This window comes from Triturus cristatus, chromosome 4_2 (assembly GCF_964204655.1).
Source record: "Triturus cristatus chromosome 4_2, aTriCri1.1, whole genome shotgun sequence".
In the NCBI taxonomy this organism is placed as follows: domain Eukaryota; kingdom Metazoa; phylum Chordata; class Amphibia; order Caudata; family Salamandridae; genus Triturus; species Triturus cristatus.
In genome coordinates this window covers 654,773,895-654,787,872 of record NC_140586.1, presented here as the reverse complement: position 1 = coordinate 654,787,872, position 13,978 = coordinate 654,773,895, and the positions used below count along the sequence as shown (strand labels likewise).

Here is a 13,978-nt window from a genome sequence, read left to right as displayed (position 1 = left end):
TCCAGGATGCAGCGGGTGACTTTGTGGCAGGTGGGTGATGTGTGGGTGCCCTTGTGGATTTGTCCCTGTCCGCCCTAGGGTGTCTGATGTGAATTTGGACCCTGTGTCAGGCCGTGTGTTGTGTTGTTGCGTACCTGCGGCAGTGTCCGCGGCGGTCTATGAGTTCCTGGTGATGTAGCAGGTACAGCACCGGAAAGACGTGTAGAGCTGGGTTCATGGCAGTCGTGACCGGGACTCGCGCTCCGCTGTCGAGCTTCCGCCGTCTCTGATTGGGCGGTGTCTCCACTGCGGTGCGTCTGCTTGCTTGAGTCATCCTAATTTGTGGAGCGGGGCGGACGTCATTGCGCATGGCGGTGAGTCTCCATTGGCTCCCACTGCCTCGGTGGCGGGCGCACTTTGATGGCGTTGCGCGTCGCACCGCGGCGGTCAGGAATTGGCCTATGTTTGTCCATACTAATTTGGCAGGCGTGATGTCCGCTGCTGGCGGGCGGAAAATTTTATTTTTCCGCACCGCCAGAGCCGCAGTGGTCCCACCGCCCTACATCCTAATGGACCCTTAAGTCTTTTACTTTTAGTTATTTTTAAATCACATTTTCAATTATTGTAAGGCGGACATCTCAAACACTAAACAAATAAAGTATTATAATGTGATTAATGAATGTTGATATGTTTGTGATTTAATATTCAGGATATAGCTAGTAAATTATATTTATGCACAAGGTTTTGTGAATTTTTATTTTTTTACTTTGAATCAATCCTGAAGTATTCGCTCATAATATGGACTTTTGTTTTATAAAAATTCTTAAAAATCAAATGAGACATTGTTGGTAGTGTTGTTGTGAATTAAGTCTACTTGCTTTAAATTGATTAAATAATGGTAAAGGAATTATAAGGCACAGGAGCAGCATCGTTAAGGTATATAGTAAAGGAAGCTAACAGCTTTTCCCTCGAGCTTTTGAAATTGTCTTGTGCATCTCCCCCTAGCCTGAAAAGCCATTTTAGCCTAACAAAGTATAATACAAACTGTGTATCCCTCACTGCCTCTCTCCCTAGAGAGTGCACAAGAGATGCGAGACTTGGTCTGTCATGGTTCAGACCCTGACAATGAGTGTGGCGTACTAGCATGGTAGCCGCTTTGAGATGAGAGAATGTTCTGTCGGGAGATGAGAAGAATCTGCTGACAGAGTACTGTAGTGTAATCAGAGCTACAGGAAGCCTTTGATATTTTTAGGAAGAAGGCAGTGTTAGTGCTGAGAAGGAAGCTGCCACCTGCAGTAATAGGTTCATAGAGCCCCAGTGGTAATTGGTAATGGGGGGGCAGAGGAGTCCTGATAATGACACATTGTCAGTGGGAGAGTGTTATTTGATGAAATGCATGTTGTTTCTGTACACTGATTTGAAAATAAAATTGGCAATATATTAAGAACAACTCTAAGCGCAGTTGAAGGGAAGATGCAAGTGCTTATGGAGTAGGATTTGTGATGGTCAAGTAGGTAGCTAGGAAGGTTTTAAGGAAGGTTTAAAATACTTGAGTAGCAGCACTGCATTATGGAGGAATCTATGTGGCATTCGTTAGATTTTGAGCAGTGGGTGATAGGTACCGTCCTTTTAAAAACCAAAGTAGAATCACTTAAAAATACAATGTGGGGCTACATCTGTAAGCTTTAGGAATAATGTCCACAGCCCAAAATTGAGATTTACTATTGGGGTGGAGGGTTTGATAATGTGGCTGGTGGAGCGGCAGCAACAAGATTAGAATCCCATTACATTAAAGGTATATATATTGCCAATGAAGATCCCAAAACAGTGGGAAGAAGCATGATTCTTTTCATCGTAAGATCTATCGATCTTGAGAACTGCTTCTTGTAGAGAAGGATTACAGCGCAAGTGGAAGCATGTGCATTTGGTTCAGGGCTTGTGCCATGAAACATTGCAGAAACAGCATATCATTTTGGTAGTCAAAAAGGAACTCTTGACCTTGGACGTTAGGGCCTAAAAGTACAGCAACTTTACATTTTTTCGACCGAAGGGTTCTGCTAAGGCAACCTTTGAGGATAATCGAAAAATGAAATTTTGAGCAATACAAGTAGAGGATTTTGCATTATGGCAACTGATGGAGCTGCTGCTGCACGATTTAATTCCTTAGAGGGAAGAGTGGTACATAAGGGATCTTATCCAGTCATGTACATTATGTACTTCCTTTTTGCTTGGACCCGCTCCTCTTGATCTTGCTTTTCCCTCCTAGTTTCCCTATTAGACTTTTTCTTAATGTTAAGACTATGAACAAGATATTCCGGTACATGGGCTATGGGAGGTGGAAACTTACCGTGTAATACAGAATTGGAGGACAGTCAACAGTGCTGTTTATGTGGTCTTTTTGTTTATTCTGAATTTTTTCTGAACGTTCACTGAACCCTTCAGTAAAACAAGCATTTACAATGTAATAGGACTCGCAATTACATTATTTTGAGCTATTGGCATTGAAAATGTCATTGTTTTTTTTTTCCCCTTCGTGAAGCATTAATTAAGTAATGGTGTTGTAAATGACAATGTCTTTTACCCCATGTTGATCCCCGCAAAGCTCATCAGCATGTGCCCGTCATAAAAGGGAATATCTGACAATCGCATCTTAAACATTTTGCAACAATTCTATAGTTTCACTGCGGTTCTAAATTAAATTGTAAAATAAAATGTATATTCTCATAATATTAGCACATTGAATGCATTCAAATAAGATTTACAATGCAATAGGTCCCGCACTGACATTATTTTGAGCTATTGACATTGTACATGACATTATATTTCAGACATAAGCAATTTGAAACATGTATTTTAACTTTGCGAGGGTCACCTGACCGATTTTTAAACTACAGTATTTCCGGCTGACAGACATTTACATTTGATCTCAAAGCAAAATTAGCCACCGGTTCGGAATTCTTGCTACTCTATTAGTATAAATTCACATCAAGCATGTTTTTTTTTAGATACACGAAGATAAAAAGTTGTATTTTCTAGAAAATAGTTTGATAAAACAGTGAGAACAAAAAAAAAACATTTTAAACAGTGAAAAAACACATTATGGCACAAAATAGTTTTCTGTTAGTTAGACTACTTTTTTCTGTATATTTTGATGTGGTGAAACAAACATGGCATGACAGCAAACAAGGTCCATAATTGAGATGCATTTTAAATAATACAGAACACAGCCAGTAAGCACAGTGCCAAATCGCCAGGTGTGTGTAGGTGTGAAGTTACAAACACAATGAATCACTGAGAAAAACAAATGATTCTGTGCCACTTTTACAACGTGCACAAGCACTACTCAAAACCAATGCTTTCTGTAAAAACAAGCCTTCCAAATAAACCAAACTGCTACGTAAGATATTTTTAACAAGATAATGCTGTTTTTCCAAAATATGCCCAGTACGTCTCAAGAAAATGTATACAGCAAACCTCGTATAAAATCGATGTTTGGAAATAAGTACAAAAGCAACATCACATTTTCTTTCTGGTGATCAGCATAAACCATTCTTAAGCCAATGGATAAAATATTCACTTTTGAGGTTAATGCATTCTCCTGCACAATTCATTTCACAAGAGCAGCTGTTAATGATAATGAATTCAATCTACTTAATTACTTGGAGAAGATTCCCTCACAAACGTAGAAAAAATGTATGTATTTCTTTATTAAGTACAGTGAGAAGTGCCCCCATCAATTTAACGTTTTAAACAAAATCCCAACAAACCCAATGCAACAAAAACTATTATGTTTGCAAAACATTTAAGACTGCATTATGCACTGTTTACATGATACAGGAACCCATACAGAGTTGCTCATTTGCACTTGATTTCCGAACTTTTTAAAAATTGATTCCTTAAGGAGCCCTCCTTGCTTTTTACCTGTTACGATGGTTTCTAACCAAAATATAACTTTTTAAAAAAAATTCTGTTTATTAGTTTTCACAGCGTGGTACAAACATGCCGCTGCAGCAGGCAGCGTTAAACCAAAAAACAACATAAACAATCTTATAAAGGTACATGGTGAGATCAGATAACACATGACTTGCATTCTTCGAGCCACACTCCTTGGTAACAATGCCCTCAAATCCAATAGTTCCGAATACATGCCAGTATACAAAAGCAAAAAAGTTATACAGTATCATCACGCATCTGTAGCGATAAGTAGTCTCTTAATGGCGACCAGATGTCTTTAGGCTTAGAACCAAAATATAACTTATTGAGAATGTAATTTTTACACAGTTTTAGAAAAATGTATCCAAAATCATTGTCCGTGACCTCCTCAAGAGTATGTCACGTTACTGGAATTTGAATAGAGCTTAGAAACATTTGAATATCGCCCCATGATGCTCCTATTCTGGGCAGACTTTCGTACGATTCTTTCAAGGCCATTAGTTGTGGACGTTGCTTGATAGTACTTTGCCGTCTGTGGTTAGTAGACCGTTGAGTGTTGTGTAGGTTAGCATGAAAGTACAACGGGTTCGTTCGGTCTCAGGTTGTGTAAGGCTTACTATTGAAGTGCCACTGGCTTGTGCTGGGCGTCGGGTGACGCTGTGAGGTGGGGCAGGGCTGCGCCCCTCCCTTGGTGAATGAGTGATTTACTTGCGCAGTGTAATCTCCAGTGCCTTAGATAATGTCATCGACTTTCACTTAAAATAGACGCCATCAGTGAGATACGACCAGATTCCACGTGCGTCAAGAGGGCCTGTCAGCTAACATCACAGGGTGTGGATAGGGCAGAGAGGCTGGTGTAAGCAGGGAGGGAGAGGCCGGGTGTGGGAGAGCGAGAGCAGGGAGAGAAGAGGTGAAGAAAGAGACAGAGGGTAAAATAAGAAGTGGTACTGAGGGGCTGTCGATATAATGCGGAGAAGAGCGAAACAAAGGGGCAATATGTAAAAAAGAGAGGAGGGGGAGAGAGCGTGTAACAGCAGGAGCATGACTAAGAGTAGAAAAAGGGAGTAGGTGGGAGAGACAGGGTCTGAATGTAAAAGAGAGGATGGGGGCGAGGGAGAAAGACTGGGACAGATCGGTAGAGGAAATGGGGCAAAGTGAGGGGCGTGAGTGAGGCTAGTGAGAGTGGTAGGGAGAGACCGGATAAAGAGGCCCCAGAATGGAGGGGTTGACGGTACAGGGAGGGAGGGAGCGGGAGGGAACCAGGAGGAAAATAACTGCATGGGCCATATGGAGTTTATTGCCAATGTGTTTGATATGTTCATGTCTGGAGAGTGTTGCTTCGTGTTTGTTTACGGCGCTGTGAAGAACTGAACATAGGCACATTATAAGTTTCTGGTGTTTTGTTTGGTGGTGGTGGGCGAGCGTTGCCCTCTCAGACAGTTTGCTCTGTCCCCGAGACCCTTTGATTGGTCCCGCTACCTGAGACACATAGCAAGGAGAGGCCCGGGCTGCCCTGTGTTATCCAGCGATCAGGGAATGGAGGCTGTCATATTTATATTTTTGTATAGCGCTACATGCAGCACTAGACCTTGGATAGCGTCATGGGGAATGCAAGGCCTCCTAACGAGGCGCTTGGGGCGGGGCCACCAGTATTTTCCATGCGCTTTGTGCCTGCCTGCAATGGGAACCCACGCTCGCTTTTCACTCAGCCCCGTGTTTGTTTGCATTGAGCTTTCACTTTCCCTTTAAGTGAAAGCGCCATGCAAAAATAAACACGGGGCTCAGTGAAAACAGATGGCCCCCATAAAGATAAGAAATTGCTTTGCGACAGCAGCAAAGCAGACGACCCTGTCCGGATCGGCCAGACGAAAAGGTGAAAGGGCGTCAACAAAAAAAACTAATTTCCAATGGCAGGCCACCGATTAGCATAAACGGTAACGCCAGCCAATGAAAATGAGGGGCGGGGCTTTAAGTCCCATTCTCAAATCTACTCTCTCACTATAGGTCTCGCCGATGCGCAGCAACGCTAGGCGAGACCTAAACAGTTGAAATCTACACAGTTGAAATCTAAGCTATTGTGAAAACCCTGAATATCGCATTATCGTACCCTGTGGATGTACATTTCCATTGTGCCTTATGCATTGATTTTACAGAATACTCAAAATTAACACCTACTTCACTTGAACTACTACGAGTATCAGCGTTTCTGTTGTCACTACTACTTATTTTAAAATGTTTGTCTTTCAGTCTTCATTGTAGACTTCCTCATCTACATACCTGCAGTTGTTCTATACTGTTTCAGTTTAAGGGAAACTTCCATCAAACAAAAGGCAAGTAAGTGTATGATTGTCCATGTAGAATTATTTTTTGTTCCGGCAGCACATAAAGGATAAACAAAGTTAGTAATCACATTGAATGTTAAATGTGGCATGGCCATGTGGGTTAATAGTAGGACCATTTGTTTGGCAATTGTGTTAGTAAATAAAGCTATGATGTTTGATGTTGTATCATGTACTGAAATAGTTAAGGATATGTTTTTATAATTATGTGCTGAATACATGTAGAGCAGTGTTTGACCATTGTATTGCAACGGAATATATTGATTGTGTTAAGTTTTCATTGTGACATTTTAAGAAATCTGTTTCCTGTTGTTTTTCAGATCTCAATGGTGTTTTGCATCTTGCTCTATCCTGGCCTCATTCTTGTTGATTATGGGCATTTTCAGTATCCTTTCACTTACATAACCCATAAATGCTGTACAAAATAGGAAAAGTAAATACATATGGTTAGTAGTATTTCTTGTCCCAGGATCTCATATCTTTTTTTGTGCAATACGAACGGTCGAGGAAGAGGTTCGTCTAAATGGTTTTTCGTAGGCAAAATGTTTGGAAAATAATTATATTGATTGAATAGATTAAGGTCATCCGAAAATAATGTAAAGGTACAGTTGCTTCGCTGTGGGTTATAACCTTCGCTGTCAAACTTGCACTAGTTTTTTGTTTTAATTTGAGAACACCCTATGCATAGATCCATCCATCTCTAGTACGCGTCCTTTTTTGGTACTGTCTCGTGTAATACAAACATTTTCAGTCACACTTTGCTCGTGTTTAATTTAAAAGTGCTTGTGGCACTTGATGGGCACTTGTGTAAACATACATTTATCCTCAAGAGTTCTCATCTTTTGAAATAGTTTCCCATGCAGAATGGATGCACAAGCCTTTGCACAGTCACTACGAGGTATAGGAATAGAAACAAAAGAAATCTGGGCTGTTTTCGCTCCTTCCTGGCACCATAATTTCTAAGGGACGGTCCCTCATTCACCATTGGAAACACTTACAATTCAGATGAAATGGCTTTCTCTGTCACCGTAATCTCACCCTCCGAGTTTATTTGTCCTCAAAGTTCTCCATGCACCGCATCCACCATAAAGCACATGACATGTTAAACTGTAGCCTAGCCCCTCTTTTCTTACAGAGAAGACTATGGTGTGTAATGCATGTCTCTTCCACATTTTAATTAGCCATAAGGGCACCTTTCTTCTAAATTGCTCTTCTGGTTTTCGGTACTGAAACCTGCACTAGGTTATTTTAGCCTGTGGCAAAGACATTTTAACTTAATCACTTTGAGACGAGAGATCATTTTTGTGGCATTGCAGCAACCTTAGTGCACTTTTGTGCCTATTGCCGAGATTCTGACGATGCAGGAAGTGATATGCTTGCTTTTGTATGAAAACAGTCCAACTCTTATTCTAAATTGCTTTTTCCGAAGGATTAGTCTGTGTTTTTTGTGGGCTACTGCCTCCAAGTCTTCAGGCTTTATGTCTTAAAATCATTGGGAAAAGAATTTTGTTTTATTCTGCATAGAGTCTGCATGTAGCGCCTGTCCTCCAAGTATGATCAGAATAGGTATTCTTTGTTTGCACTTCACCGCCTTCAGTGAGAGAGCTCCCAAAGTTATCATCACCATCTCTCAAATAGGCAAGGTGAGTTGCTTTTCGTCTCTCCAGAACAGGTGCTCGTCCACAGACGTCAATCTCTTAAACCAATACTAAGAAAAAAAAAGATCTAATGAAAGATTGTTAGACTTGGCATCCTTTGGCGTGTTTCCTCTGAGATTTTGCTTTCAGACCTCCCGGTTTTTGCTGGCATTGTGTTTCTGCGCACTTTACCACTGCTAACCAGTGGTAAGGTGCAAGTGCTCCTGTGGTAAAATGTGTTATGGATTGGTGTTTCCATAATTGGCCTGTTTGATTTATGTGTCAGTCCCAAGTAAAGTGCATTGCATGTGCCAGGGCCTGTATATCAAACGCTGTTAGTGGGCTGCAGCACTGGATTGTGCCACCCACACAAACAGCCCGTAAAATGTAACTCTGGCCTGCCATTGCAGAGCCTGTGTGCAGTCTGGGACTGCCATGTCGACTTGGCAAGTGCACACACTTCCCAGTCCCTAGCCTTCCCTTTTCTTACATGCCAGTCACCCCCAAGGTACGCCCAAGGTACCCCTGTGGGCAGGGTGCAGTGTATGTGAAAGGTAGGACATGCCCTGGTGTGTGTGGCATGCCCTGATAGTGAATTGCAGCCCATTTCGTTCTTCACTATTGCAAGGCTACCTGTTCCCCATAGGACAGAATGGGAAGTTAGTTTATAACATCTTATAAACATAACTGGCCCTGGGAACTAGGTAGGAAAACCAAGTTCAGTACGCATGGACTCAGAATCTAAAGATGCATCTTTTAGTAAAGGTGATTTTTACATTCTGTGTTTGAAAATACCACTTTTAGAAAGTAGATATTTTCTTGCCTGACCATCCAGTGTGCCTCTGCTGGTTTTGTGGATTGACTGTCTGGGTTTTGGATGGCAGGGGCTGGGGAGCAGGAGTGGCTCCGGATAGTCTAGGTGGGTCAGGAAAGGGCTGAATAAACTTGGGCTGCATTTAGAGTAGAGGGAGGAGATTTCCTTGCACCTGAATGGACCCAGTCTGCCTCTGACAATGCCGTCTCCACCTCCTGCCACGAAGCCACACCAGAGAGGGCAGAACTGTTTTTGGCCAGATACAGACACTCTCTGCCTTCAGAGATGAAAGGATTTTGTGGTATAAATATTGGGGCCACAACCCCTGAACTTTAGAACTCTTTTGGACCAAGAAGAAGAGCTGGAGAAGCTGTGAGGTGGAACTACCACTTTGCTGTGTGCTTTGGTGTGTTGGCCTACAGTGGCTGCTTCTGTCTTGGGCAGTGAAAGGACTGGACTGAACTTTCTGCAATCTACTTTTGTGAGTTTCCTCAAGGGCTTGAGGTAGAGCTTGCCCCCTGTTCAAGAAGTCTCAGGAACAGCAAACACTTAACGTTCTTCTGCCCTCAGCACTGGGGACTGTGTGTTTTGTGCTGCAACAGAAGAAAAAGCAACCCGGCGACATCTACGACGCCGCTGCCGACTCTGTGTTCTGACTGCACCGCAGAGGGCACCGCCGCACCGCGACCCTGGTGTCTCACTGACGCTGCCTGCTGACGCCGCCACCGAGCCGCTGATCCAACCGTGACCTGTGGGCACCGCACTCCGCACCGCTTCACGACGACGCCTTGGCCTCCCCGACGACGCCCCTCCATGCCGAAATCGGCGCTGCTGCTTGCACCGTGGTTCGAGGGCACCGCTAGTGAAGTAACACGATGCACCACCCTCATCCCGCACCGCAGCCTTGGCCTACTGACGCCGGTGCCATCGACTCCAGTTCGTCTGCCGAAGACATCGCTTCAGCAACGCTGACTGTGCTGCTTGCACCACGATGAGCACCGCATTCACTTCGCACCATGACTCTGGTCTCACCGACGATGCCATCTGATGTTGCCACCGAGCCACTGCTCGCACCGCGACCAGAGGTCACTACACGCCCGCTTCGCACCGGAGCACCCGACGCCTGCCGACACCAGCGCTCCTGACTTCAACAGAGAGGAGTTCGATCTGCAGTGCGTGTGACTTCGAGGCCCCTGACGACTCCTGCACCGACCTCCGGAACCGATGCCTGCGGACGCCGTGCTTTCAGTAGCTCAACGAGAGGTCGCCGACGCCCTGCATTGCTAAAAGGTACTGTTTGCGGGTCTTCCCAACACCGTAGCTGGCCTGCGACACAGTGGTCAGCCAGAACTGTTTGGATTTGTTTGTTCACAACGCCGTGTTAGCCCCAGTGGAAGCTATCGACTTCAATACGCTACGGTAAGGAAGGAGACCTCCAGGAGCCATATGAACTAAACTCTGTTTTCTCATGCTCGCCTGACTTGAGAGGTTCTGGACCCTATGACGGAGGGGGGAGCCCCGAAGGCCCGAGACGACAAGGCTAAGGGCCGGTTTCATGTCAACTTCGTGGACCCGGCGGACCGGTACGGCGGCGGCGACTCTCCGGAGTCCCCGGCGCACGGCGGGTGAGCATTCAGAACGGGGATACGGCGTTGAGCAAGGCCGGCAGCCAGCACTCGGGCTGCCAGCATCACTACTACTATGACACGCACACAAACACCTACTATATGCGTACCTTCGCACACAACACCATCGATCACTACCGGCACACTGCCGCCGACCTGGGCGAAAAGCTGCTGCGTCCCAGCTTGGCCGAGCTGCACGATAGGCAGGAGAAGTCCCTACGTCTAATTGAAGCTCTTTTCTGGGTTTTCCCATGCTCTCAGCAGGATGCTAATCTTGAGTTGTATTGGAAATAACTCGCGGCCGTTAGAAGTCACCAATGACCCTCCCACACCAGTCTCCCAAATGAGCTTCCCCGAGCGCCCTGCCATTTTGGGACCGTCTCCTGTTGTTGCTCTTGTCTTTGGTCCGCCATCTCGCAAACTGACCTGTTCCTCGGTCCCCGCTGGTCTCCAGCTGGGCGACCTATCGATCATCCTCCTTCTCTAGTGATCTGCTCCCTGTTTGTTTATACTTCTGGTCCCATCTCCATTTTCGCTCTCTCTCTCTCTTTCCTGAGCCTATCAGCTTTTCTTACTTGTTTCTCGCTGATACTCTTGTAAATGCCATGCTCTGTAAATTTGTAATGTATAATTGTCCAACCCTAATCGCTTTTTAAATGTAATCTTGAGTGTTTTGCAACTTGTATATATGAAATTCTAACCACTAGAATCTGTAGTAGAGGTATTAACTTATTACTGTTCTTATGTAATTTTAGAGTTGCTTCTGTTTGTTTCTTTCCTTGAGTGAATCTTCAACTTGTATATATGTAACTCTAACCTCTAGTATCTGTAGTAGGCGTATGTACTGACTGTATCTTTTATGTAACTCATGTACTCTGAAGTCCTTATGTAATGTAACTGGTCCTTTTGTAAATCGCTCTAACCATTAGTATATGTAGTAGACTTTTGTACTTACTACCATAAATATGTGATTTTAGAGTTTATCTGGTTGTACCTCTTCCTTGAGTCACTTTACAACTCGTACATTTGCAATTTTTCCCTCCTTTCACTCCACTTGTAGATTTGCAATTTTTTTTCCTGTTTTATATCTCTTATGTAACTTATATACTCCAAAGTCCTTATGTAACGCAACTGGTTCTTTTGTAAAGCGCTCTGACACCTTCGGGTAATGTTCGCGCTATATAAAATCGCATTAAATAAATAAAGGAACTGTTTTTCAAGGTTATTTTGATAGCTGAAGATTTCTAAGTATTGTATTGTGGATTTGTATGATTCTTGGTCTTGTCTTGAGTATATAACAATGTTGGATATTTTTCTAAACTGGTGTGGTGTCCTTTTGTAGTGCTTACCCTGTATTACTGTTGGTTATGTGCAAATGCTTTACACACTGCCTCTAAGATAAGCCTGACTGCTCGTGCCAAGCTACCAAGGGGGTGAGCAGGGGTTATTTTAGGAGTGTAACTCCCTTATCCTGACTAGGAAGAAGGGTCCCTACTTGGACAAAGGTGCAAGCCCTTGCCAACTAGAGACCCCCATTTCTAACAAAGATCCTAGGGAAGGTCTTTTTCACGCAGACATCACTCTTCCTCCTTACCTCTCTGCTCCTTTTCAGGACAGTGCTTCAGTCCCAGTTTGTTGCCTGATTCCTTTGAATCTGGTCTTTACTTCTCCAGCATCAGAGCCATTACCATCACTCACTTCAGAGCAAGTTTGGCCAACGCCATTGGTGCAGCATCCGGTGACACTCTTGATGCATCTGAAGTAAAGCTGCCTGGTGGGCAGCTCTGCCTCTGCATAATTTTTTTGTTGGAGTTCTTTACTAACTATAGTACCCAGGAAAGAGTTTACCTCTGTATGGTACTTGGAGTTAGATGAGACTAAGCATAATCAGCATGGTTTTAGAAAAGGACATGGTGGGGATGAGGGAAAGGATCTGGCCAGTAGGTTTCTGCCCACGCCTTTCGATTATGGGCTTGTACAATACCTACAAAAGGCTAATGGGTTGTTTGAGTACGCCCATAGGTACCCCAAAGAACACCTCAACTGGATACAGGTTGCGGTAGACTGCAGTCAGAAAAGAGTCGCTAAAGGGAAAACATTTAAACAATGACTTGGAAGTTGGATAAATAATATAATCAGAATTGTGTTTTATTAAAAGACTTAAAAGAGAAGTGTATTGCAGCATATTATTAATAATAATAATACATTTATAGAGCGCCTGGCTACCCCAAAAGGTGTGTCCCCATGCTAGAAGCACATCAGCAGGTGTGGGTTAATAGCTGGACTACAGATTGTAAAGCCAGATTTTCAGTCCTCGACGAAAGACTGGTTCAGAGTTCTCTGCTCGTAGCTGAAGTGGGAGGGTATTCCAGTTCTTGGTCGCTAGATAGCCAAAAGGTCGAGCACCCATCCTCGCTTTCCTTATCCTGGGAATCTTGAGTAACTGTACTCCTGTAGATCTTAGCATTCAACCAGGATTGTAAGGGGTGAGGAAGTTGTGCAGGTAGGTAGGGCCTATCCCCTGTAGGCTCTTATGACAGAAACACATGGCTTTGAAAAGAATTCTCTTCTCAATTGGCAGCCAATGAAGGGCTTCCAGAGCTTGTTTTGACGCTGGAGTCGTTTCATGTAGACTTTAGATGCACCCAGATACAGGACATTCCCATAATCCAGTTGCAAGGTCACCATGGTGTGGACTATGGTTTTCCTAGCTGATATAGGGAGCATCTTCAGAGTGCCGAAGCATCTCCCTGCCACCTTTCCAGTTTGGGACTCAAACAAGAGTTTAGGATCTAGCCACACACCCAGGTTTATTACTTCAGTTTTTGGCTCTGGGATAGGCCCCAGTACCTGGGGCCACCAGGCTGTGTCCCAGATAGAGGGTGATTTCCCAACAATCATGACCTCTGTCTTGACATCCATGCGGCTAGATCTTTGAGACAGAATGAGAACTGTTATGCTGACTCACCGGAGTCTTGTGCAAGGGTCACCACAAGGTGTGTGTCATCTGCGTACGACGCCATGGCGATATTGTAATTGTCCACAATCCTCGCCAAAGGTCCAATATACAAATTAAAAAGGGTGGGACTCAAAGTAGATCCCTGTGGGACCCCTTGATGGAGTCGCAGGATTTTTGATCGGTGGGGATGTTGTACAACCTGGAAACTACGATCTTCCAAGAAAGAGCATCCATTGTAATGCTATCCCATCCAGTCTGCACTCCTGTAAACGCTGAAGGAGTAGCTTGTGGGATACTGTGTCGAAGGCGGCACTTAGGTCTAACAGAACCAAGGCCACCGTCTGACCTGCATCAGCCTGTCTTCGTATGGTTTCTGTTGCAAATAAGAGAGCGGATTCAGTAGAAAATGATGCTCTGAAACCAGATTGATTTGGATGTAGAAGGTTGTGTGAGTTTATATGTTCCATCAATTGTTTATTCACAACCTTTTCAGCGAGTTTGGATATGTAGGGGAGCAAAGAGATGGGATGCAGATTATCCAATAGCTCGGGGTTGGCTGATGGCTTTTTCTTTAGGGTTATGACCGTTGCATGTTTCCACGCCCTAGAAGCCTCTCCGCCCTTAAACGATGTGTCTATTAGTTGCTGGATTTTACGTATTATCACTTCATTGCAATCTTCATAGGTTATATT

General features: G+C 44.1%; 1 protein-coding gene across 1 annotated transcript in view; it reads left to right on the top strand.

The window, feature by feature from the left end:
• Positions 1-13,978, top strand: part of ALG6 (ALG6 alpha-1,3-glucosyltransferase) — a 302,197-nt gene that overhangs the window by 189,794 nt on the left and 98,425 nt on the right. The window contains exons 5-6 of the mRNA XM_085602411.1: positions 6,160-6,242; positions 6,572-6,636. Of these exons, the coding sequence (XP_085458537.1) occupies positions 6,160-6,242; positions 6,572-6,636 (148 nt within the window). The remainder of the gene's footprint in view (positions 1-6,159; positions 6,243-6,571; positions 6,637-13,978) is intronic.